Below are 27,778 nucleotides of genomic sequence, written 5' to 3'. Positions count from 1 at the left end.
GAGAACGTCTATATAAATAAGGTTTTTGGTCCCTAGGCTCTCTCTCTCTCAAGTCTTAGATTTCCTACACATGAAAGTTTTAAGTCAAAAAATATCAAAATACTAAAAGAAACCATTACTGCAATTCTCGACAATAATGGTTAAATGTATGCAATTTTTGTTTCCGAATTAATCTCCTTGTGTTTCTATTATACGATGGTTTAGAAACACATTTTGATCTTAAATTTTCTAACAAAGGGCACCCGGTTATGGAAAAGGTTGTAATTGATGAAGAGCAGAAAGACACTGAACTAATCAACATGCCAAATATACTGATGTAAGGGAATCATGGTACTTACTGTGTAGCAAACTCTATTGGCAGTGGAAACATCGTACCTTATCATACTCATCGTACCTCATCATCATTCAAACTCTTTCAACAGACCAATAAAAACAACAAAACCAGCCAACAGATCCAACCACTGGAAAAAGGTCAAATTATGATAAGTCAAATATCAGCAGGTAGATTATCAACTCATTATGAGAAGTCAGATTAATTTACATAAGAGAAAGAATGAATATAGATCAAATGACTCTCATTGTATCTACCGCAGCTTGTGATGATAAGTTGGTATGAGGTTGAGGTGGTACGTTGATAGACTCCAAAGCAATGTTTTCCACTGACGTTGATGATGTTCAATTGGAGGGGATCAGACAGTCTGATTTAGGTTGGGATGCCGGTTGAGGGATATTTCATGAAATTTGGGGAACAAGCAGCACAAGCAGCATAATTTGCTGGTAGTATTCACTGATATGGTGAGGGATCATGCTGGCAAACCTGGCCCTTCAGTTTGGCTGAAATCCCAACCTACTTATAAACTAAGCTCAAAGCATTAATTGCATGAAACAAATTCATATCATTAGCAGTATCGAAGAAAGGCAAGGATCACAGTAGCTAGTGCCTCCTTACAAAATCGAGTTTGAGGCAAAGGTGGAGAGGCTTCTGAACATTTTGATCGAAATAAATCAGGGCTCTGAACCTGCAAATTATAGAAAGGATGGGAATTGATGAGCTACTATTGGAGTATGATCCAAAAACCTCCACTTGCTAGAGTAATTTTAATCAATATTCACATAAGAAGGACATTGATGGATATGAATGATTACCATATTATCATCATCCCTCAAAGAATGTTTATTCTTCTACAACACTTCATGGTCTAAACGAAATTGGAGCTGCTGAGATTTATAGTGCTAACCATCTGTAAAATATAAATACATTGTTGTCAAAAATGATGGATGAGCAAGAACAAAGGCAATTGTTGAGCCCAATCTCCCTTGGAAATAAAGCTAACCTTACTAGGCCACTGATAAAGTAATTAAAAAGGCTTGATCAACGCTTTTTCTTACTAGGATTATTCTGTCAAAAGGATATATTACCAATACTTCCATCTTTGAACATGGGCATTCATCATCTGACTATTGACTACATGGACTAACAGAATTACCTTTTCTTAAACTCCTTTCTTTCATGGTTCAAGAAAAATTGTAAGACAATGATGCTTTCCTCTGGAGATACCAAGAAGTCAACTGTACTCCAATTGAAGATTACTCCCAAATCCAAATAATATCTGCGCAAGGGGAAAATTTTATCAATAGATAATTAATCCAAAACATGTATCAAGATTATCCAATTCTTCTGTTTAGAAAAGTGTTATAAAAAAGAAAATCAAAGTCTCAACTCCATCAAGGCAGTAACCTTAGTTGGTTTGATAAATAATTTCATTCATTTTGTTGAGCTTTCTCTAGAGTTGAGCTCAAGATATGGTACCCAACATCTCAACCAATCAAAGTTGACATTAGTAGTCAACCAAGGATAAATTATTTGGTTAGTTAACCGTTTATTTCAAGGTTCGTCGTGTCGACCTATACCGCCTGGGTATAGGCGGTATGTACTAATCCGATAGGGGATTGGAACGCGGATCGTCCTCTACAAGACAATACCATTATATGACCCCATATCGAGCGATATAAGGTCTGTACAGGTGCTAACGGTCGAAATCCGATCGTTACTGACCTCTATTGATCAATAATAGTCGGATTTCGATGTTACTGATCAAGGCTGAGATTTTCCTATTTCAAATGGTCAAATTTACCATTTGAACCCTAGGAAAGGGTTTTTAAACCCTTTCCTCTCCCCTCTTTCAACTCGTTTCACTCTCTCAAACTCTTTCTCACTCACATCTCTCTCTCATTCTCACATTTTCATTCTCTTAAACTCAATAAAGTTATGATTTATGGATTAGATCAGATTTGGGAAGCTAATTTGGAACGATTAAGAGGAAAAAACACTCTAATCAAGAGGAACTAGAGACACCCAACCGTTATAATCATCTGCTAGCATACAAAGGCAAAGGCAAAGGCAAAGGCAAAGGCAAAGGTAGTAACATCAGCTATACCATTGGAAAGAATCAAGTTGGGCGACGAGACACCTTCGCAATCACATTTGACAACCCACTCAGTCCAGAGACATGGTAGCGACGTGGATAGTAGTGCCTTGACCAATGATGGCAACGATGCTGGGGAGTCGATGGACCCGTCTATACAATTTGAGAGTAGTGTATAGACAGAGTAGTAGTATTTTACACATGACATCCAAGATTTAGATCATTTAACTCGACAAGGTACTAATCGAGTTTATACACGGATGGAAAAGGCAGTGGATGATTTTGAGCAGATGCAATAGAGCCTATACGACATATACACAGAGCAAAGTTCATCGTATTCACACCTGTCGTATAATGGACAATCTTATGACTAACAACAGTATGGTGATAGTTGGTCATACTTCTCCGAGCAATAGAACTGTCACGGACAAAACTGTAAATGAGGTGTTTGAAGTGATAGTCATGTATGTCCGTGTCTTTCGGTTTTGTTCATGCTTTGCACAACATGTAAAAGGCTCCATTTTCTTTGGTTTTAGTGGCCATCTTAGGTTTACAAACAAAGATTGTGTTATGTGGGCACTTGTGGGTATTTCGATCTGTAGTGAACCATTTTGGACCCTTTTTTATGCGACCGTTCAGAGCTTGTGAAGTCTGCTTGTAATTTGCATTGGCTATGAAGTGTTTGTTGAAATGATTGCTTGTGAATGCTAAGTGAGATGCTTTCTCTAACTCGTTTTCTTTTTTGTAGGTCCTATGAGACTATAGGAGATTTCGAGGAGGCTAACCTTTGCGGACGTACACACAATGGTGCTGCACGACTTACGCAAAACTAGCTAAGTACGTGACATATGGTATCAGAGCAGGACAAACACATATAAAAACACTTGGCATGCAAACGTGGGGGACCTAACGGGGCCACGTTGATGGCAGCCAGCACGCGTGACCGTTTGGGGGAAACATGCATAGAGATGTAAGGAAAAGAAGTCGCTCAAAGGAGCGGGCATCTGAGATTGGCATTCAGAGGAATGACCCACCCTTCGCGCAAAAGGCACCACAAGGACAAGCAAGCTAGGAAGAATACGTAGCGCACAAAGGTTGGGATGACTAAGTTCGAGTTACGGCTCGACGTTGGCAACCATACTTGATGGTGCTCAAGGAAAACGAGGCGCTTGGTAAAGGATGAGACCGTGCAAAGTGGAATGGGTTGTTCATCAATCAAAAGAGTTATGCAAAGCTTACAGAGGTGAGGGGAATTGCTAACTCGAAGAATTTGGTACTCATGCAAGGGCTTGTATACAGACTATGGAATGTTCGTGGCCATCCCAAGGCGACTGAAACTCGGTGTCATGGAGCATTGAGACTTTTTCTTTGACATGAGAAGGATACGTCCTGTCACGGACTTAGTTGGTTTTGCCTAAGTCGTGCGGCACCCTTGCGTGTCCGTCTGCAAAGGTCAGCCTCCCCGAAGCCTCCCATGGTCCCTTAAGACCCACAAAAAAGAAAACGGGTTAGAGAAAACGCCTTACTCGGGATCCACAAGCAAACATTTCCGAAAACACTTCATAGACAATGCAAATTACAAACAGACTTTATAAGCTCTGAACAGTTACACAACAAAGGGTCAAAATGGTCCACTATAGACCGAAAATCTCTCACAAGTGTCCACATGACATAACCTTTATTTACAAGCCTAAAGCGGCCACCAACCCAACTACAATTGGACTATTAAGCCTTCGGTCGTCCCTCTACATGCTATGCAAAGCATGAACATACCAAAAGACATGGACATACATAAGCATTACATCAAACATCCTGTTTAGAAGTTTGTCCGTGACATTCTCCCCCACTTATTCCTTTGACGTCCTCGTCGAAGCCTTTGCCGACACTGCAACTCCTTACCTTTGCTGAGTCTTCAATCTTCTGCTCCAGTTGCAATGCGCCTCCTGGCTCCCAACTACTCTCCGCTACTGTTTTTGAGTAGTCGAACCTTTGATCCGCCATGTTGCTTCAATTCGCCAATGACTCTGACTCTAGTGTGGGGTTGGCTGAGTTGTGTTGATCTTTGTTGGTTCCTGCTGATCCTCTAGATGAAGGAAAATACCATCCTTACTCTGCGCTAGTCTCTCAAATGCCCCTTGCTGCTTGAACTAGGTGGATGCTTGTTGGAGCTTTAACGAGCATCACCTTGTAAACTTCTAAAGTTTTGGGTCCTTCCTCCACAAAATTTGCCCATTGACTCTTCTTTCACTTAGTTGTCACTTCCAAGTAGATTCGCATCACTTTCGCTTTCGATTGGCATTTCGTTGGGAAATGAAGCGGACAATCTACTCTCAGTAGCACTGATCACCATTAGTGAGGATTTGATAACTATTGTCTTCTATTATCTTCGAAGGGTCTTTGAACCTGTGCAAAGCTCCTCTACTGGATAAATAAGAGAATTGAGGTACATGGTTTCGCACATTCTCTTAATGGTTGAGAAGGCAATGGTTACTTGACTTCGCTCGCCTCCTCAAGGTTGTCCTCCATGCATCGAGCTGGTTACTGGCCTTCGCCCGCTCTTTGCTCATACTTCTGAAGCACTTGAAGTGTTTGCACTCCTTGCATTGAGTTAGTTACTGTGATTCACCTTCTCAATGCCATCGAACTTCTAGAATGCAGGAAGTTTTCACCCCAACTTGGAGTAATTCTCTAATAGATTTGATCGCCTCTGGGATTGTACCATCTTCTCTATCAACCCTGCCATCTACTCCATTGAGTAACAAAGGTATAGTACCGCGTACTGCCTACTTTGTTCCTTGGTCGTGCACTCTTGCATCACCCGAAGCCCTTCACTTTCGACTATCTTGATGAGAAGCTCGTTGACACCGGTCTTACGAAGTTCCTTGGCCTCTGCCCTTCAGCCTTGTCTCGGTACCTGGAGTTTGCCTCTGCATGCTCCACCTTCTCGGTCCCTTTCACGACCAAGCGCTCTCCTTTCATGAGAGCAAGGGATCAATGACTTTCACAGAAGTCCCGCCTCTGCGGTACTATGGCGCTGCCATGCCCATGGCCCTACTATTCGTCGCCTCGCATCTGCATCCCTTTTCTTCACGATCAATAGATATGTCTCTGTGGCACTCCTCCAAGTCCATCTCCATTCTAACTGATACTTGATTTTGGGTAGCTAAGTCCCTCTGGACTCGTCGTCGCTTCCTTGCTCCTTTCGACCCCCTGCTTCAACACCTTTGTGTTATCCAAGCAGCTCCCTTTGGTCGATGGAAAGACAGACTGCAACTCCCATGCATGGCCTCTGCCATCACGTTGTAGGATTTGCACCGATTCTGTTCTCCTTAGCTTCCTTGGTAGCAACGTTCGCTTACTCGACCTTGTCCTCTGACTTGCCGAGCTCCCTTAAGCGAATATGGGCTCTGGAGCAGTCCAACTCTCCAGTTGCTTCGATTATACCTTTGCATGATCAAGTCCCTCCTATGGGACTCACTGGTACATGCATTCAAACTTTTTCCTTGGTGGAACACAGCCCCCATATGTTGATGACCAAGGCTTTCATCCGATGCAAAATTCGATGCACGCACGGAAGACCCGCCTCTGCGGTACCATGGCCTTCACTCCTTGAATCCATAGCCCTTCTTGCCGTTGTGTTGCTCACCGAAGTGGAGTTTCCAGTAGCTCCCGATCATACCTCCGTATGATCTAGTCTCTCATGAGATTATGTCGTGTGTATCGCATTGCCATGAACTATTCCACCACGATTCGCTGCACCATGTCACCTCCTGGTGACATCTCTATTGCATTCTGATCCTTGTGGGATGAACTCGAATTATGATCCCTCCATGTGTGGCCTTTCCAATACATCGCAGGGTCTCTTCCACCTTCGATTTTGTTCACTCCTTTGGCAATCGACCTTCATCCACCCACTCTTGGGTCACACCTAGATGAAGCACCGCTCTAGGACAATCCGTCGCCTAGTAGCTCCCGAAGTCCACCGACTTCGTTGAAAATGGTGCACCATTGTCTGGATCCTGGGCCTCTGCCCCTACCAACATAATCTTCGTTGCGCACCGCTTCTTGCCTGGAAACTTGACTGACAACACTATGGCATATTCTTCAAGAGTATCCGCCTCCGCGTCCTCTTGCCCTGTGCCAAGGCCTTTTAAACTCAACTTCACCTCCACAAGTTGAGTCGCCTTGGTTCCTCCATCAAATGCTTCTCCGAGAAAAGGTGCATGTGCCCAGAAGCTCCCTTCGTCTTTGACACCATACAAGATGAGTCCACTCCGTCAGAATGAAGGACCCATGGAACAACATGATCTTGCTCTTGCCTCTGCAAGAGTTCATGTCCTTGACCTCTATCCAAGGAAAGCACTGTGCCTCCGCTCTATGTTCCATCTTCTATGCTCGGCTTGGGTACTTTGCCAAGTTACACCCAAGTTGCTCCGCTCCTCGTTTTTGCATTGAGTTGATGGTGGCCCTCGCGTCCACCATTCCACGGGTCAGCCCTCCCTTGAGTCCGACCTCCATATCGACTCCAGGTGTGCCTTCATTTGTGTTGCTTTGGGTCGCTCCCCCACTTGATCTCGTAATGCATCCACCAATGCATTCTCTCAAGCGAGATCATGCGACGACTCCTCGTCGCTTGCTCGGTCCATTTAGCTTCGTGGAGTTGTTTGTTGAGGTACTCCTCCTCAACATGTACGATCTGTCCCACATGATTCTCCCTCTGGAGAGCCGGGACTTATCCCTCCTGGATAATTATCCCGTTGGAGTAACATCTCTCTTCGTTTCGGAGACCACCATCCCCTTGGACTACTCCGATTTGCTGAACAAACTGTGCATTATTCTGCCTCCTGCAAACGCACTTGCTAGATTGTGACTCCACGTCAATACAGCCCTCGCTGCACCACTCAAGGCCTAGCAACATGCTGAACTCGTTGCACACTTCAGCCTCCTATGGACGTATCCTTCACATGCCGAAGAGAAAGTTTCAATGCTCCATGGCGCCGAGTTTCGGTCGCCTTGGGATGGCCACGAACATTCAATAGTCCGCATACAAGCCCATGCATGAGTACCGAATTCTTCGAGTTAGCAATTCCCCTCACCTCTGTGAGCTTTGCACAACTCTTTCGGTCGCTGAGCAACGCATTGCACCTTGCATGGTCTCATCCTTTACCAAGCGCTTCGCTTGCCTTGAGCAACATCAAGTATAGTTGTTAACATTGAGCCGTAGCTCAAACTCAGCCATCCCAACCTTTGTGCGCTCCGCATTCTTCTAAGCTTGTATGTTCTCGTGGTGCCTCTTGCGCGAAGGGTTGGCCATTCCTCTGAATGCCAATCTCAGATGCCCGCTCCTCCGAGCGACTCCTTTTCTCTACATCTCCATGCTCGTTTACCCCCAAACGTGTCACGCCCCTCAAAATATCCATGATTTTTAAAATTTTCATCACAGATCAGGATCCAAACTAACGTTTGAGGACACTGAAAAACATTCAATCAAATTCACATCCATAAAACCTGTGCATTTTAAAATCATATATCACATCACTCGATAATTCACATTTATGGCAACCCAAGCCAACTTGACAAACATGAACAACATTTATAAATCCACAAGCTAAATAAATTATACAATCAGAACTCCAACTATTCACCACAAGTTCATATCGTCATAAATTAGACTTAACATTCCGAAATTCCAAATAAGAGAGATCTTCTAACACTTTTACACAGTATATCCATTTCGATCATCAGAACAATTCATTACATACAAAATATGCTTATACAACAATAGCATAACAACCAACAAGACTTGCCCATAATTCTGAATAGCTATCCACTGCCTCAGCCCAAATCAAACACCTCGAAGAGTGACAAGCTGACCTGAAAGGTTTATATAACAACGGAGTGAGCCAAAAACGGCTCAGCAAGTGACAAAGCATATTCAGAACAAAAGGAACAGTTTGAAACGAGTAAGGTATCATAATGCAAGGCAGAATACAAGAATTATCAAGGATACCATCTCAATAGATACCAAATCATACGTATCATGTCATTCATAACATATTTGATTCATAACGAATGGAGCATAGAGTAATTGGAACATATCAATGGCAGATAGGACATTTCAGAACAAATCAGCTCATAGTAAATGGAGAACAGAGTAATTTGGAGTATATCAATGGTAGATAGGACATTTCAGAACATATCAGTTCATAGCAAATGGAGCACAGAGTAATTTGGAGCATATCAATGGTAGATAGGACATTTCAGAACATATCAGTTCATAGCAAATGGAGCACAGAGTAATTTGGAGCATATCAATGGTAGATAGGACATTTCAGAACATATCAGTTCATAGCAAATGGAGCACAGAGTAATTGGAGCATATCAATGGCAGATAGGACATTTCAGAACATATCAGTTCATAGCAAATGGAGCACAAAGAAATTGGAGCATATCAATGGCGTATGAAATGTTCCGGAGCATATCAACGACATATGGAACATTTCGAAACATATCAACAGTGGAGGAAACATTTCAGAGCATATCAATAACAAATACCGTACAGAAGCTCAAACGTCGTCTTTGACGTTGCAAACATATCAATCTTATCCAAAGCATGTACAGAAACACATAACCAAAGCTCTGGATATCATATCAAACATACAGAAGGTGTAGTGGGATCTCAGTCATAATGTGATTCATCCATTTCTGAATGACCACCTGACAAAAGTCTCCCACGTCTAGGAGCTCCATCCACCCACGTCTAGGTGAAGTCAAAGGGGGCCGGCAGAGCATCGCAGGCTCTAATCACATACCCACGTAGCGGGCAACAAGCGCATACAGAATATCCCTCATAGCGGGACCCCACATAGCGGGCAAATAGCGCATACCCTTTACCATTTCTGGCAAAGGTCCAGACAATCCCACACACCAGAGTACAAAAGGGCAGTTTCAACAATAAGTAGCATATATCGGAAGCACACGCGGAACAACAAACGTACATGTGCCTTTACGAGTCAATCCGAAGTAAGCAATAATCTTTCACAAGTATATTCAGACTTGAAAGGAATTGAAAGCAAGGGCACATATCGAATCCAAGCAATCACTTATACCTCAATTCAATAAGAAGATTTGATGAATTCAATGTCCAAAGGAATGAAACTGGAATAGGCACATATCGAAAGCAAATGCGGAACAATAGGATATACATGTGCCTATATGAGTCAATACGATATAGCATAAACGTTACACAACAGTTTTCAAGAATGCAATAATTTTAAGGACAAGAGCATACAAGAATTCAAAGCAGTAATATAAAGCTCAATTGAATAAGAAAGCTAAAGGATATCAATCTCCAAAGGAATGAAACCAGAATATGAGAAATCGACCAAAGCTCGATTTCTGGCAGAATACAGAAGGCACATTGAACAAATGATTCAAACTATCAATCGTGCTCCAATTTACTCAGAAATAATCATTGGATAATACTTTCAGATAAGACAGGCTTCATATGAATTGAACTGTCCAACAGAGAGAGTTACAAATAATTTGGTAAGCAAGTGTCGTAGAACAAAATCTCTGTTGGCAGAATTCATAATGTCAGATTCAACAGACAACTGGTCAGGTGTTTGGATTCCAAATCTTTCAATCCATATATCAAAGAAAGGTCTACGAGTCTAGTTTCCAATGAAATCAGTTTTGAACAAATCAGAGTTTCCAACAAAGACTTATAGGCAGCTCGGTATCAAAAGGTCAGAATATCAAAAGTTGCACAGATTCGAATCGTTATGTCTAAACAGGAGATATATCAAATGCAAGGCTAGAACAATTCAAAGTTCCTCATATTCAAAGCAAATGTAGAGATAAAATGGCAGTGAGGAACGATCAAGATACTTGCAATAGGAAAGATTAGAGCAATTATAGGAGGAACGATCAGGGAACTTGCCTTTCAAGGATTTCGATCCGAAGATCCAAAGAAAGTGCTAGCCCAAATCCTTCTACTTTTCCTCCGTGTCCTCTCTCTGTTTCGTTTTGTGCTCCCGTTTTCTTCCTTTCTTCGCAACTACACCACGTGTTGAACATCGAGGCACAGTCACCTGCTCTCTCTTACTCTCATTCATTCTTTTTCTTTCCCAAATGCAGCTGCCACAGCCGCCGCCGCTGCCGCTGCCACAATCGCAGCCCCTTCCACCGCACTACCTTCCTTCCTCCCTTCTCTCGCAGACATAACTGCTGCATACGCAGTCGCTGCCGCTGCGGCCGCAATCCCGTCAGCAGCCCCTTTTTCCCCCTTTCCTTTCTTTTCTTTCCCATCTGCAACTGCCGCAGTCGCAGTCGCAGCCATGGCCGCAGCCACCACAACCGCAGCCTCTTCTTCCTCCCCTGCTCTATTTCCTCCCTTCTCTTCCAGCTGCAGCTGCCACTGCCACAGCTGCCTCTCCTTCTCCTCTTCCTCTCTTTTTCCCTTTTTCTTCTTCTTCCTTTCCTTCTCTTCTTTCCCAGCCACAGCTGCAGCTGCCATCGCCGCAGCCGCAGTCCCCTTCTCCTCTTCCTCTCTTCTTCCTCTCCTTCTTCTCTTCCAACTGCAGCTGCCACTACCGCAGCTGCCACCCCTTCTCCTCTTCCTCTCTTCTTCCTCTCCTTCCCTTTCTCTTCTTCTTCCTTTCCTTCTCTTCTTTCCCAGCCACAGCTGCAGCTGCCATCGCCGCAGCCGCAGCCCCCTTCTCATCTTCCTCTCTTCTTCCTCTCCTTCTTCTCTTCCAACTGCAGCTGCCACTGCCGCAGCTGCCACCCCTTCTCCTCTTCCTCTCTTTTTCCTCTCCTTCCCTTTCTCTTCTTCTTCCTTTCCTTCTCTTCTTTCCCAGCCACAGCTGCAGCTGCCATCGCCGCAACCGCAGCCCCTTCTCCTCTTCTACTTCCCTCCTCTGTTTCCTCTGCAGGAAACAGAGGTATCACAACCTCTTCTCCTGCTTCCTCTTCCTTTTCTTTTCCTCTTCTTCTTCTTCTCCTCTTCGAACGCCCCACACCTCTCCTCTGTTTCCACCTGTAGGAAACAGAGGTGCTGCAGCCCTAGCTGCTGCCACCACTCGCTCCTCTCCCTCGTCCCTCTCTTTTCCCTCTTCTTCTCCTTCTCTTCTTCTCCTCTTCCCTTTTCCTCCCCAACGCCACACACCTCCTCGCTGCAGCCTTGCCGCAGCCATCCTCCTCTCTTCTTCTTCTTCTTCTTCTTCTTCTTCTTCTCCCCACGCCCCACCGCTTCTCTCTATTTCTCGAAGAAACAGAGAGTGCGTGGGAGGCGGTGGGATAATACCGAAATTTTCGGTTTTCCCTTTTTTTTTCTTTTTTTGCAACTTAGCAGTTTAGTCCTTGTAATTTCTATATTTACATATAGGTCCTCCAATTTACATATAAATCCTTATTAATACATTTTTAAAAGTGGGGGATATTACACTCTCCCCCCCTTAAAAGAAAATTTAGTCCTTTAAATTGATCATAGCTCAATCGATGAAAAGGTGATGATTATGATTTCTTTATTTCCTCCTCCTGCTCTCAAATAATTTCATCAATACAATATAATGACACAATTATCTAAGAGTGACCGAAATATTCTCCTCCTTGATTCTCAATAGACAGTAACCCGACCTTCAATCAATTTCTAAAAATACTTGCGCACCCTGTAATTAATCAAGCAAGTCGTTACTTCAGAAAATACTCGTTTTTGATGATCACCTAATTCAACTGTCTATAATCATTACAAAGCCTCAATGTTCCATGCATCTTTTTAACTAACACCGGAGCACCCTGATGAAATATTTAGCCAAATAAAATCCTCATTTAATAATCCTTGTAGTTGCTTTTCCAATTCCACTTACTCAAATGATATTTTTTTGTAGAGAGGCTTAGATATTGGGATTGTCCCAAGGACCAAATCAAAAGCAAAATCACATTTGGAGGTAATCCAAACAAGTCATCTTGGGATACATTAGGCAAGGAGATAAATAATGTCCAATACTCTCAAAATAAAAGATCGACTGATCAAATATGCAAAAAGTGATTATTTGTTATATACCAATCCATACTGGTATGATAAGAAGATAGCCAATGCATACCAAGTATAATATCATAACTCCAAATCTCTAGGAGAACTAAATCAGCAAAAGTTCAAGTTCTCCAACAAAAATCAGACAAGAGGACCCGATTCAAGTTCGTTATCAAAGAATCTCCAGTGATTATACTTACATATATCACATAATACAATGGTCTAGGTTGAATACCCAAGTGATAAGCAAAATATTACGAATCAAATCGTAGATTGGACCCATGGTCGAACAAATATTTGCATTCTTTCATAAGCATGCATAATACCTTCGATCACTAATTCAGAAGTTTTAGAATCATATTCAGTGATAGCATACACTCTGACATGGGCTGATGATTTATGAGGCAGTGACTCTTTCTTCTTGTTCAAAGGGCAATCTTTTATTTTATGATCCAACTTTCTACAAGCAAAATAGACTCCAATCACTCGAAAACACAAATTTGTTTCATAATTTAACTTATAATTCACACATGATTGAGTCTTTTGTGGTGACTTCCCATTTCAAATCCAAATGTCTTGATCCTCTTGTTATTACTTTCTGATTCATTTCCAATCATATTTTTATTGGTAAACTTGTCCTTATCATTCTTGCCACTGATCTTCAAAAATTCTTTTCATTATTGCAATTAATTATCAGCCTCTACTTCCAATATAAGTTGGCAAAAGAAATCTTTTGATCATTAGAACAATTTTGTATATCAAATATCTTCTCCATTTGCATCATCCATTTTTCTACCACCAATGAAATTAGGTTCACCATGCTTCAGCTATGCCACTCTGATTCAATATCCCCAATCAATCCTTTCATTCCCCTTAATTAATCAGAAACAAATGATATAGGAGGACCAAATGTCCTCATCATCCCAGATTCTTAAAATGCAGCAAAGAAAATTTCCACCAATCACTATAGTTCATTAGACCTCAATATATTTTGCACGTCAACATATCAAATATTCCAGTGATCCTCAAACCATGCTCTGATACCACCTCTGTCACGCCCCTCAAAATATCCATGATTTTTAAAATTTTCATCACAGATCAATCCAGGATCCAAACTAACGTTTGAGGACACTGAAAAACATTCAATCAAATTCACATCCATAAAACCTGTGCATTTTAAAATCATATATCACATCACTCGATAATTCACATTTATGGCAACCCAAGCCAACTTGACAAACATGAACAACATTTATAAATCCACAAGCTAAATAAATTATACAATCAGAACTCCAACTATTCACCACAAGTTCATATCGTCATAAATTAGACTTAACATTCCGAAATTCCAAATAAGAGAGATCTTCTAACACTTTTACACAGTATATCCATTTCGATCATCAGAACAATTCATTACATACAAAATATGCTTATACAACAATAGCATAACAACCAACAAGACTTGCCCATAATTCTGAATAGCTATCCACTGCCTCAGCCCAAATCAAACATCTCGAAGAGTGACAAGCTGACCTGAAAGGTTTATATAACAACGGAGTGAGCCAAAAACGGCTCAGCAAGTGACAAAGCATATTCAGAACAAAAGGAACAGTTTGAAACGAGTAAGGTATCATAATGCAAGGCAGAATACCAGAATTCTCAAGGATACCATCTCAATAGATACCAAATCATACGTATCATGTCATTCATAACATATTTGATCAATAACGAATGGAGCATAGAGTAATTGGAACATATCAATGGCAGATAGGACATTTCAGAACAAATCAGCTCATAGCAAATGGAGCACAGAGTAATTTGGAGCATATCAATGGTAGATAGGACATTTCAGAACATATCAGTTCAAAGCAAATGGAGCACAGAGTAATTTGGAGCATATCAATGGTAGATAGGACATTTCAGAACATATCAGTTCATAGCAAATGGAGCACAGAGTAATTTGGAGCATATCAATGGTAGATAGGACATTTCAGAACATATCAGTTCATAGCAAATGGAGCACAGAGTAATTGGAGCATATCAATGGCAGATAGGACATTTCAGAACATATCAGTTCATAGCAAATGGAGCACAAAGTAATTGGAGCATATCAATGGCGTATGAAATGTTCCGGAGCATATCAACGACATATGGAACATTTCGAAACATATCAACAGTGGAGGAAACATTTCAGAGCATATCAATAACAAATACCGTACAGAAGCTCAAACGTCGTCTTTGACGTTGCAAACATATCAATCTTATCCAAAGCATGTACAGAAACACATAACCAAAGCTCTGGATGTCATATCAAACATACAGAAGGTGTAGTGGGATCTCAATCAGAATGTGATTCATCCATTTCTGAATGACCACCTGACAAAAGTCTCCCACGTCTAGGAGCTCCATCCACCCACGTCTAGGTGAAGTCAAAGGGGGCCGGCAGAGCATCGCAGGCTCTAATCACATACCCACGTAGCGGGCAACAAGCGCATACAGAATATCCCTCATAGCGGGACCCCACATAGCGGGCAAATAGCGCATACCCTTTACCATTTCTGGCAAAGGTCCAGACAATCCCACACACCAGAGTACAAAAGGGCAGTTTCAACAATAAGTAGCATATATCGGAAGCACACACGGAACAACAAACGTACATGTGCCTTTACGAGTCAATCCGAAGTAAGCAATAATCTTTCACAAGTATATTCAGACTTGAAAGGAATTGAAAGCAAGGGCACATATGGAATCCAAGCAATCACTTATACCTCAATTCAATAAGAAGATTTGATGAATTCAATGTGCAAAGGAATGAAACTGGAATAGGCACGTATCGAAAGCAAATGCGGAACAATAGGATATACATGTGCCTATATGAGTCAATACGATATAGCATAAACGTTACACAACAGTTTTCAAGAATGCAATAATTTTAAGGACAAGAGCATACAAGAATTCAAAGCAGTAATATAAAGCTCAATTGAATAAGAAAGCTAAAGGATATCAATCTCCAAAGGAATGAAACCAGAATATGAGAAATCGACCAAAGCTCGATTTCTGGCAGAATACAGAAGGCACATTGAACAAATGATTCAAACTATCAATCGTGCTCCAATTTACTCAGAAATAATCATTGGATAATACTTTCAGATAAGACAGGCTTCATATGAATTGAACTGTCCAACAGAGAGAGTTACAAATAATTTGGTAAGCAAGTGTCGTAGAACAAAATCTCTGTTGGCAGAATTCATAATGTCAGATTCAACAGACAACTGGACAGGTGTTTGGATTCCAAATCTTTCAATCCATATATCAAAGAAAGGTCTACGAGTCTAGTTTCCAATGAAATCAGTTTTGAACAAATCAGAGTTTCCAACAAAGACTTATAGGCAGCTCGGTATCAAAAGGTCAGAATATCAGAAGTTGCACAGATTCGAATCGTTACGTCTAAACAGGAGATATATCAAATGCAAGGCTAGAACAATTCAAAGTTCCTCATATTCAAAGCAAATGTAGAGATAAAATGGCAGTGAGGAACGTTCAAGATACTTGCAATAGGAAAGATTAGAGCAATTATAGGAGGAACGATCAGGGAACTTGCCTTTCAAGGATTTCGATCCGAAGATCCAAAGAAGGTGCTAGCCCAAATCCTTCTACTTTTCCTCCGTGTCCTCTCTCTGTTTCGTTTTGTGCTCCCGTTTTCTTCCTTTCTTCGCAACTACACCACGTGTCGAACATCGAGTCACAGTCACCTGCTCTCTCTTACTCTCATTCATTCTTTTTCTTTCCCAAACGCAGCTGCCACAGCTGCCGCCGCTGCCGCTGCCACAATCGCAGCCCCTTCCACCGCACTACCTTCCTTCCTCCCTTCTCTCGCAGACATAACTGCTGCATACGCAGTCGCTGCCGCTGCGGCCGCAATCCCGTCAGCAGCCCCTTTTTCCCCCTTTCCTTTCTTTTCTTTCCCAGCTGCAACTGCCGCAGTCGCAGTCGCAGCCATGGCCGCAGCCACCACAACCGCAGCCTCTTCTTCCTCCCCTGCTCTATTTCCTCCCTTCTCTTCTAGCTGCAGCTGCCACTACCACAGCTGCCTCTCCTTCTCCTCTTCCTCTCTTTTTCCCTTTTTCTTCTTCTTCCTTTCCTTCTCTTCTTTCCCAGCCACAGCTGCAGCTGCCATCGCCGCAGCCGCAGCCCCCTTCTCCTCTTCCTCTCTTCTTCCTCTCCTTCTTCTCTTCCAACTGCAGCTGCCACTGCCGCAGCTACCACCCCTTCTCCTCTTCCTCTCTTCTTCCTCTCCTTCCCTTTCTCTTCTTCTTCCTTTCCTTCTCTTCTTTCCCAGCCACAGCTGCAGCTGCCATCGCCGCAGCCGCAGCCCCCTTCTCCTCTTCCTCTCTTCTTCCTCTCCTTCTTCTCTTCCAACTGCAGCTGCCACTGCCGCAGCTGCCACCCCTTCTCCTCTTCCTCTCTTTTTCCTCTCCTTCCCTTTCTCTTCTTCTTCCTTTCCTTCTCTTCTTTCCCAGCCACAGCTGCAGCTGCCATCGCCGCAGCCGCAGCCCCTTCTCCTCTTCTACTTCCCTCCTCTGTTTCCTCTGCAGGAAACAGAGGTATCACAACCTCTTCTCCTGCTTCCTCTTCCTTTTCTTTTCCTCTTCTTCTTCTTCTCCTCTTCGAACGCCCCACACCTCTCCTCTGTTTCCACCTGCAGGAAACAGAGGTGCTGCAGCCCTAGCTGCTGCCACCACTCGCTCCTCTCCCTCGTCCCTCTCTTTTCCCTCTTCTTCTCCTTCTCTTCTTCTCCTCTTCCCTTTTCCTCCCCAACGCCACACACCTCCTCGCTGCAGCCTTGCCGCAGCCATCCTCCTCTCTTCTTCTTCTTCTTCTTCTCCCCACGCCCCACCGCTTCTCTCTGTTTCTCGAAGAAACAGAGAGTGCGTGGGAGGCGGTGGGATAATACCGAAATTTTCGGTTTTCCCTTTTTTGTTCTTTTTTTGCAACTTAGCAGTTTAGTCCTTGTAATTTCTATATTTACATATAGGTCCTCCAATTTACATATAAATCCTTATTAATACATTTTTAAAAGTGAGGGATATTGCAAAACGGTCGCGCGTGTGTTGACTGCCCTCAACGCAGCCCCGCTAGGTCCCCCACGTTTGCATGCTAAGTGTTTCTACGAGTGCTTGTCCCGCTTTGATACCATCTGTCACGGACTTAGCTGGTTTTGCCTAAGTCATGCGACACCCTTGCGTGTCCGTCCGCAAAGGTCAACCTCCCCGAAGCCTCCCATGGTCCCTTAAGACCCACAAAAGAGAAAACGGGTTAGAGAAAACGCCTCACTCGGGATCCACAAGCAAACATTTCCGAAAACACTTCATAGACAATGCAAATAACAAACAGACTTTATAAGCTCTGAACAGTTGCACAACAAAGGGTCAAAATGGTCCACTACAGACCGAAAATCTCTCACAAGTGTCCACATGACATAACCTTTATTTACAAGCCTAAAGCGGCCACCAACCCAACTACAATGAGACTATTAAGCCTTCGGCCATCCCTCTATATGCTGTGCAAAGTATGAACATACCAAAAGACACGGACATACATAAGCATTACATCAAATATCCTGTTTAGAAGTTTGTCCGTGATAGTTCGTAGGAGGCTGATATGTGCAGCGAGTTCAGCATGTTGCTAAGCCTTGAGGGGTGCAACAGGGGCTGTATTGGCGAGGAATCCCAATCTAGCAAGTGCATTTGCGGGGGCAGAACAATGCACAGTTTGTTCAGCAAGGCGGAGTAGTCCAAGGGGATGGTGGTCTTCGAAACTTCTAGAGGGAAAGATGCGAAGAGAGAAGTTGCTCCAACGGGACAGATACCTTAGAGGGATAAGTCTCGATTCTCCAAAGGGAAAATCATGTGCAACGGATTGCACATGTTGAGGAGTACCTCAAGACAACAACCCTACAAAGCTCAACGGACCGAGCGAGTGACGATGAGTCATCATATGATTTCGCATGAGATAATGCATTGGTGGATACATTGTTAGATCAAGTGAGGGAGCGACCCAACATAACACAAAATGAAGGTACACTTAGAGCCGATATGAAGATCAGACTCAACGAAGGGCTGACCTGTGGAATGGTGGGCGCGAGGGCCACCATCAACTCTATGCAAATCGAGGAAATGAGCAACTTGGGTGTAACTTGGTGAAGTACCCAAGCTGCATGAAGGGAGTCAGCATAAAAGATGGAATATAGAGCGAAGGCATGAAGCTTTCCTTGAATAGAGGTCAAGGACTTAAACTTTTGTAGAGGCAAGAGCAGGATCATGTCGTTCCATGGGTCCCTCATTCTGATGGAGCGGACTCATCCTGCATGGTGCCAAAGATGAAGGGAGCTTTGAGGCACATACACTTTATCTCAGAGAAGCATTTGACGAAGGAACCAAGGCGACTCAACTTGCGAAGATGAAGTTTGGTTTAGATGGCCTTGACACGGGGCAAGAGGACATGGAGACGGGTACTCTTGAAGAATATGCCATAGTGCTACCATTCGAGTTGCCATGAAGGAAGCGGTGTGCAGCGGAGATTGTGCCGGTGAGGGTAGAGGCCTAGGATCTAGATAATGGTGCACCAATTTAGCGAAGTTGGTGGACTTCAGGAGCTACTAAGTGATGGACTGTCTTAGAGCTATGCTTCGTCTGGGTGCGACCCGAGAGCGGTTGGACGAAGGTCGATTGCCAAAGGAGCAAACACAATCAAAGGTGGAAGAGGCCTTACGATGTGTTAACAGAGGTTACACATGGAGGGATTGCAATTCGAGTTCACACAATGATTAGAATGCAATTGAGATATCACCAGGAGGGGACATGGTATAGCAGATTGTAGTGGAATAGTTCGTGGTAATACGATACATACGAAACTAGTCTAGCGAGGGACTAGATCATACGGAGGTATAATTGGGAGCTATTGGGAGCTCCACTTCAGTGAACAACACGACAACAAGAAAGGCTATGGATTCAATGAGTGAATGTCATGGTATCGCAGAGGAGGGTCTTTCGTACATGAATTGAATTTTGCATCAGATAAAAGCCTTGGTCATCAGCATATGGGGGTTGTGTACCACCGAGGGAGAATTTCGAATATAAGTACTAGTGAGTCCCGACAAGTCAAAGGAAGCTAATATTCGCTTAAGGGAGCCCGACAAGTCAAAGGACAAGGTCGAGTAAACGAATGTTGCTACCAAGGAAGCTAAAGAGAACAGAATCGGTGTGAACCCTGCAACATGATGGCGGAGGCCATGCATGGGACTTGCAGTCTATCTTTCCATCAACCAAGGAGAACTGTTTGGAAAACACAAAGGTGTTGAAGCAGTGGGTTGAAAGGAGCGAGGAAGCGACGATAAGTTTAGAGGGATTTAGCTACCTAAAACCAAGCATCGGTTAGAATGGAGGTGGACTCGGAGGAGTGCCACAGAGGCAGATCTACCGATCATGAAGAAAAAGACGCAGATGCGAGGCGACGAATAGTAGGGCCATGGGCATGGTAGCGCCATGGTACCGCAAAGGCGGGACTTCTGTGAAGTCATCGATCCCTTATTATCATGGAGGGAGAGCGCTTGGTCGTGAAAGGGGCCGAGGAGGTGGAGAATGTAGAGGCAAACTTCAAGTACCAAGGCAAGGTTGAAGTGTAGAGGCCAGGGAACTTCGTAAGACCAATGTCAACGAGCTTCTCATCAAGATAACCAAAAGTAAAGGACTTTAGGCCAATGCAAGAGTGCTTGACCAAGGAACGAAGTAGGTAGTACATGGTGTTGTACCTTTGAAACTCAGAGGAGTAGGCAGCAAAGATGATGGAGAAGACAGTACAATCCCAAAGATGACCAAAACTATTAGAGACTTGCTCCAAGTTGGGGTGAAAACTTCTTGTATTCCAGAAGTTCGATGACATTAAGAAGGTGAATCACAGTAGCTAACTCAATGCAAGGAGTGCAAACACTTCGAGTTCTTCAGAAGTGTGAGCAAAAGAGCGAGCGAAGGTTGGAAACCAGCTCAATGCATGGAGGACAACCCTCAAGGAGGCGGGCGAAGTTATGTAACTTTTGCCTTCTCAACTTTTAAGAGAATGGGCGAAACCGAGTACCTTAATTCTCTTATATATCCAGCAGAGGAGCTTTACACAGGTTTAAAGATCCTTCGAAGAAACATAATGGAAGACAATAGTTGTCAAACCCTCACCATTGGTGATCAATGTTACTGAGAGTAGATTATCCGCTTCATTTTCAAATGGAATGCCAATCGAAAGTGGAAGTGATGCGAACCTACTTGGAAGTGACGACTATGTGGAAGAAGAATCAATAGGCAAATTTTATAGAGGATGGACCCAAAAACTTTAAAGTCTGCGAGGCGATGCTCATTAAAGCTTCAACAAGCATCTACCTAGTTCAAGCGGTATGAGTCATTTAAGAGACTGATGCATACTAAGGATGCTCTTTTCCTTCATCTGAGAGATCCGTAGGAAACAACATGGATCAGCACAACTCAGCCGACCCCACACCAAAGTCAAAGTCATTGACGAGTTGAAGCAGCACAGTAGATTAAAATTCAACTACTCAATAATAGTAGCGGAGGGCAGTTGGGAGCCAAGAGGCGTATTGCAACTAGAGCAGAAGATTGAAGACTCAGCAAAGGCGAGGAGATGCAATGTCTGCAAAGGCTTCGATGAGGGCATCGAAGGAATAAGTGAGAGAGAATGTCATGGACAAAACTGTAAACAAAGTGTTTGAAGTAATGCTCATGTATGTTAGTGTCTTTCGATTTTGTTTATGCTTTACATAACATGTAAAGGACTGATAGTAGGCTTAGCAACCCCATTTTCTTTGGTTTTGGTGGTCATCTTAGGCTTGCAAACAAATGTTGTGTCATGTGGGCACTTGTGGGTATTTCGGTCTGTAATGGACCATTTTGGACCCTTTGTTGTGCGACCGTTCAAAGTTTGTAAAGTTTATTTATAATTTGCATTGGCTATAAAGTGTTTGCTGACATGCTTGCTTGTAGATCCCAAATGAGACGCTTTCTCTAACTTGTTTTCTATTTTGTAGGTCCTAAGGGATCATAGGAGGTTTCAGGGAGACTAACTTTTGTGGACGGACACGTAAGGGTGCTGCACGACTTAAGCAAAACCAGCTAAGTATGTGATAGCATGTCGATCGATCTTATGATATAGAGCAGCAGATCGACAGCGAAAGTAAGAGTTTTAACATTTTCTATGCTCCACACCAATACATGTCACATTCATCCTAGCCTTAAGAGTCGTCTTAGACACATGTGGTTCACGACGATCAGACTACGACCATCACTACATTGTTGCACCAATGACATACGGTGTATCAATATATTATGTCGTTGGATCAATTTCAGGATTAAGTCCGACAAACATATCAAATTGATATACAGATACATAGGATCGAGGACCCCGATCCACTGGCTGTGGTGTCCCGTCGTTTTTTTTCTATGTTAGAACCAAGTATATCCATTGATTGATTACTTAATTCATTTGAATCTTAAAGTTTAAGTTGTTTAAAAAAATAATCTAACAATTCAAATCATTTCCTTATAGATAATTCATTATTAACGGAAAGATCTGAAACGTACCACAAAATTACTCCTCAAAGCCTAAAAAAGATATGTCATTGTTTTTTCCTAATTTAGATTATTTTTGCTAAAATTATACTAAATTTATATTTATTTTCAACTTAAAAATCCTAATATAACTTTTTTTTCTTTCTATTTTCAGGTATTTTTTGAGTTATTTTCAATTATTTTGGGCATATCGTCGATACACCCTGTTGTACCGACACATGGTACATCGATATGCCTTAATACATATCATACCAATGACTTGTCGGTACACTAATACAGACCGATAAGACGAACCTTGGTTTATTTAATATGAAATGTTAGATTTGTTATCATAACAAAGACCAGAGTAACCATAACTATTTGATTGCTTTGGCTTCAACATATACACAATTTAATAAAATAGAACATTTTCTTTTGAGAGGGCTATAAACTAATTTGTCAAACCATTTATATTCGTGAAGCTTCATAAGCACAAAACAAGGATATGCAAGGATGTTTGGCCACAGTAAGAAGAGAAAAAAGGCAACTTAAACCAAGACTTGCAAGGGTATTGCGATCAAGACATTATCCTAGTATATTCCAGTTAAGAATTGAGCAATAATAGCCCTATAAATAGGTCTTGTGGTACCTATAAGACCTTTTTTTTGCTATTTCTGCTTTTTTTTCTGCAATAAAAAGTTTTTTTTGAACTCTCTAGTTCCGATCTTGGTAGAATTTTCTCCTCGTTGAATTGGAAAAGCCCTAGTTTGAAGGGTTAATCCTAACATCTACTTGAGTGCCTAGAGAGGACTATATGCAGCATTTTCTTTTGTAGTCCTCCAAATAAAAAATCATCTAGCATCTTATAGGAATTTGAAATGCAATAAGAAAAGTAAATGTTTAATGCAGGATGATGAGGCATATTATTACTTACAATTTCAGGTTTTTTATTGCATCTTTTCATTCTTCCAATCACTTTGCATCAGTGGCCTTCTCAACAATTGAATCAAGAAGAAATCATTGCTGAAGTTCCTCACCAGTAATCTCCAGTTCCTCACCAGTAATCTCCACACGAGCAATTACCATTGCTGAAATGATGAAATCTAGTGGTGTCTCTGAGGATGATGTCACGCTTCTCAATCAAGGAAAGGAACTTAGCAGCATTGTGACAATCCCCACATACCCGAAGGTTCTTGAAGACTCGGAGTCTAGTCCCTTGCAAAGTGCTAATCAACCCAAAAGCAATAGCAAGTTTTTCACTATGCCTCATCAGCATTAGCTCCTTCTGATCCTCACCAACATCATGTAGATCAAAACTGAGGTCTGGCACATAGCCGACAGCCTTCATCCTCTTTTCCATCTCAGATAATTTCTGATGAATTAAGTCCAACTGTGGATGAATCCTGTCTCCAGATCTGAACTCATGGAAGATGCCCCTCACTTCGATCCAGCTGTACCCTGGCATTTTAACAATGTCATTCTGTTTCATGGACTTCCTCACTCTGGAAACATCCCCCCACTTGTTCATTGATGCATACACATTAGCAAGTTGAACATAAGCTCTTGCACTTTGTGGCTCTGACTCCACAAGTCTCTGTGCGGAAAACTCAGCGAATTCCAAACTTTTATGGATCCTACAAGCACCCAGCAAGTTTCCAAAGACAGCTGGATGTGGTTTGAATGGCATGGAGAGGATCAAGTCCACAGCTTTCCCAAGCGAACCAGCACGGCACAGGAGATCAACCATACATGAATAATGATCTGACTCAGGCTCCACACCATATTCTCTCTTCATTGACTCAAAGTATTGGATGCCGAGCTCCAGCAACCCTGCATGATTGCATGCAGTGAGTACTGCAACAAACGTGATGCAATTGGGTTCTACTCCCTCCCGTTTCATTGCATCAAATAACTCTATTGCTTTCACTCCATGCCCATGCTGTGCACACCCGGAAATCATAGCATTCCATGTAACTATATCCTTTGTCTGGATTCCATCGAAGAGTACACATGCATCGTCCAATTCTCCGCACTTGCAGTACATGCTCATCAACGAAGTGCCGACTGTAGAATTATGGATTAAAGACAATTTGTGAGCCAACTGATGGATCTGCTTGCCCAACGCAAGAGCTGACAGATTGCTGCACCCAAGAAGAGCGCTGCTGAGGGTCGACGGATTAGGTATGACTTGTGGGAACACTAGCATCTTCCGGAAGTGCTTCAACCCGTCCTCTGCTCGGTTGTTCTTAACGTACCCGGCGAGCATGGCATTCCAGGACACCAGATTTCTGGTAGGCATCGCGTCGAACAGCTCCTGGGCCTTCTCTATATTTCCAGCGTCCATGTATCCAGATATCATCGCCGTCCACAAGACCACATCGTTCTTATCGGGCGCTCTACGGAAGTGCTCCTCCGCCGAGTCCATGTCGCCGGCTCGTGCGAAACCCGACACGATTGCATTCCATGAGACGTGATTCTTCTGGGGCATCGCGGAGAAGAGCTGCCGGGCCTCATCCATGGCGCGGATCCGGGAGAAGCCCGATAGCATGGTGTTCCAGGAGGCGACGTCCTTGACGGTCATGGCGTCGAAGAGGCGCCGGGCGCCGCGGAGGTCGGCGTTGATGAGGTGGCAGGAGAGGAGGGTGTTGTAGGAGACGACATCAGGGCAAGGGATCCTAGCGAACAGGCGGAGCGCCTCGTCGAGGCGGCCGTGCTTCTTGGAATAGCCGGCGAGAAGGGAGTTCCAGGATACGGTGTTTCTGCGGGGCATGGCGTTGAACACCTTGAGGGCGGAGCGGAGGTCGCCGCTGCGGACGTAAGCGGCGACAGCCTTGTTGGAGGCATGGACGGTGAGTGGGAGTCCCATGGAGCAGAAACAGTGCCTAAACGTGGGGTTCAGTTCCGTACCTCTTCCATTAGCTTATGTTGGTCTGGGCCGGGCGAAGACCACTCCAACTCTACATTTTTGCTGGACCAAATCTCACATGCAAATCAAAATCAACAGATGCTCTGACGACGCCTACCGATCCAAATAAAAAGTGTATACTTAAACGCAGAACCAACCAAAAAAGAAATATCACAGTTTCCTATCACCAGGTTCGGAATGAGCACGATAAGCTGAGATGTGCGCACAAACATTCCACTCCTCAAGCACAATGATCTACATGAAGTGGCAAACACTATACACGTCACTGATAATTAATATACCAAATTTAAAGAGAGCAACTAAGTTAAGGGCCATGAAGTAGAAACACAACAGCCAGCTTCGGTACTCACTGGCATGTTTAGTACATAAATAAATAAATAAATAAATAAATAAATAAATAAATATATATATATATATATATATATATATATATAAAAGAAAAAATCTCGACCAAGATACTATGTCAAGTACCGGAAGAACCTCTTTGGTGGTTTGCCACAAGAGTCATTCCATGCCTAGGTTTTCCGAGAGACCAGAAATACCGCATCTTGAAGCGGCTGGTGGTTGCCCGGTAAGAGTTCATAAGAGGAGGCCAACACCAATGGCAATCCCAAGCCTTTTCCAACGTAACTCTGACATCAGCATTAAACCATGACAGTTGCCCATCCTAATCCGAGTTCCAACCTTGAGTGTCGTAGCTGTGTCTTACAATCAAATCTGGATCATGTTCTTGGGTTTGTTCATATGCAGAAGCCTGTAAACGTGTTTTTAGATCAATTAAGCACTAAAAGGTTTGGTTCTTCAAAAAAGAAAATGTGAATTAGGAAACTGGAAACATCCTTTGATGTATAGAAGAGAATTTTCTTGCATGTGATTCACTGATTTGCATCAACTACAATCAGACAGTTTGACAACCCACACGTTTTGCTTTATCAAGACTCAGTAAACAAGCACAATGCATGATGTGGAAATTTTTTAGGCGAGGCTTCTAAAAGAGATGCCGGCAAAAATGTTCAACCCAAGGCTTCCTAATCCTTTTTTTTTTTTTTTTTTTTTAGAATATTCTTACTTACTTTATTCTTCTAGACTGTTCTTAAATTCTATCCTTCTTCAGCTCAATCCAACTAAGATACCAATCTAATTAAAATAAATTAAATAATAATAAGAGAAAGTTTACTCTTAATTATAATATCGCCTAACCAATATGACAGTCATTCAAGTATAGCTATCCTAATAGATCTAAGGAAAAATATTTCATTCATATAATATAATATTATTCTAGACCCAACTTACTATAAAATTTATAAATTTATTATTATCAATAATAGTTACTATTCATCTATAATTCTACTTATCATCTTAATTCTAATTTGAACATTGGAGGGACTTAATTTTTATCTCCATCCGATATCGATCTTTGTATAGATTAGATCCTTGATGAACATTTGAACCATTTCTTCAATCATCTCAGATCTCTTGCATATGAGTTGGACTAACTAAGACATCACCCACGTTCATCCTATCACACAAAAAAATGAAAGAAGATTATGTAATCTTATGATTTTGATTTTGAAAGAAGACTATGTAACCTAGCAATAGCCTTCACAATACCAATGTTAAAATCCGTTGATGTAACACGCAACAGGTTCAACACATTGATTCTTCAATGATTTATAAAAACTTGGCTGATACTATGTCAGTAATGTGTAAAACAATAAATTCTAATAAGTAAAATAAAGATCAATTTACCTTTGACTATGCGCATTAATGTATGTCAATGATCACCCCATTACAATTATTCGTATCTGTTATCATTCAATATTTCACAAGCAACCCATGCTTCAGTTTTTGTGCTAAGCCCATGACATCCATTCATATCATCTAAATGTAATGGTTTCCTAAAATTGTGTTCTTTTTTCTCATACCTACAGGCATCATGATAACATCTATATACTCAAATCTTGTGCTCTGGTCTGGCAAATTTTAAGTAACATACCGCAGCCTTTGGAAGCACATGAGGATATATGCTAGGTGATAAGAAAAATCTGGGTGATGACTCATGGTTTACGGCAACATGATTAAACAAAGAGGGGATAGGATCTGTCTCATGGTTTACCCAAGTGGACACCAGTACAAAAAGAGTGATTCGAGGGTTGTCACCCCTCTCCGGTAATATTCTCTCATTTTCACCTATTATAAAAAAATTATCTTTTGTATGATAATCCAAGTCACTTATATTTTATTAATTTTATCATATCCACCAATTAGACTTTGGTCTTCGTGTAGACTATCCCTTTGAGCTTGTGAGCTAGTCCACCTCGACCCCTTGAGAAGCATCAACAACACCTCATTGGTCAACTCACCTTCTTATGTATATAGACTCAAATCACATTGGGCTAAGTCAGACCTTATCAATTTTTCTTAAATATTTTGGTGCTAGAACGGCTCATGTTGTAAGAATGTTAACTCATTGACTCACACAACGAAAGCTTTAACGAAGATGTCCCACCCTTGACATTTAGTATATTCATGTTGAATCTTGGATTTTGATGATGAAATCAATTGATGAAGTTAAGATCTAATATGCGCTTGAGTGACATAGGACTAAACTCAATCAAAGAAAGATAATTCGATTAAAGTATGAAGAATTAGACGACGGGCCGGAATAGAATATGTCAGAAGATTGAACGTCGGGCTAGAAGAATAGTACACATGCCGGAAGGACTTCGTGCCATGAGTTCGGGCATTGGGCCGAAGGGTTAGATATTGTGTTAAGGAG

At 42.3% G+C, this 27,778-nt stretch overlaps 1 protein-coding gene across 5 annotated transcripts; it reads right to left on the bottom strand.

The window, feature by feature from the left end:
- On the bottom strand, nucleotides 1-25,213 carry LOC135624139 (pentatricopeptide repeat-containing protein At4g16835, mitochondrial-like). Of its 5 annotated transcripts, none has more exons than XM_065127550.1 (5): nucleotides 23,008-24,972; nucleotides 1,488-1,610; nucleotides 1,147-1,241; nucleotides 589-1,019; nucleotides 1-461 (listed from the first exon to the last, which is right to left on the bottom strand). In XM_065127550.1, the coding sequence occupies exon 1, from the start codon at nucleotides 24,937-24,939 to the stop codon at nucleotides 23,128-23,130; it is 1,812 nt and encodes a 603-aa protein (XP_064983622.1). In that variant the 5' UTR covers nucleotides 24,940-24,972; the 3' UTR covers nucleotides 1-461; nucleotides 589-1,019; nucleotides 1,147-1,241; nucleotides 1,488-1,610; nucleotides 23,008-23,127. The 5 variants fall into 5 exon arrangements, with proteins under 5 accessions (XP_064983622.1, XP_064983638.1, XP_064983618.1 ...); XM_065127566.1 differs by lacking the exon at nucleotides 1-461 and adding an exon at nucleotides 24,981-25,213 and having other exon boundaries at nucleotides 463-1,019; nucleotides 23,008-24,903; XM_065127546.1 differs by lacking the exon at nucleotides 1-461 and having other exon boundaries at nucleotides 463-1,019.
- Nucleotides 25,214-27,778: the final 2,565 nt, after the last annotated feature.

Source organism: Musa acuminata, chromosome BXJ1-3 (genome assembly GCF_036884655.1).
Source record: "Musa acuminata AAA Group cultivar baxijiao chromosome BXJ1-3, Cavendish_Baxijiao_AAA, whole genome shotgun sequence".
Lineage (NCBI taxonomy): Eukaryota > Viridiplantae > Streptophyta > Magnoliopsida > Zingiberales > Musaceae > Musa > Musa acuminata.
This window is presented reverse-complemented; position numbering and strand designations above follow the sequence as displayed.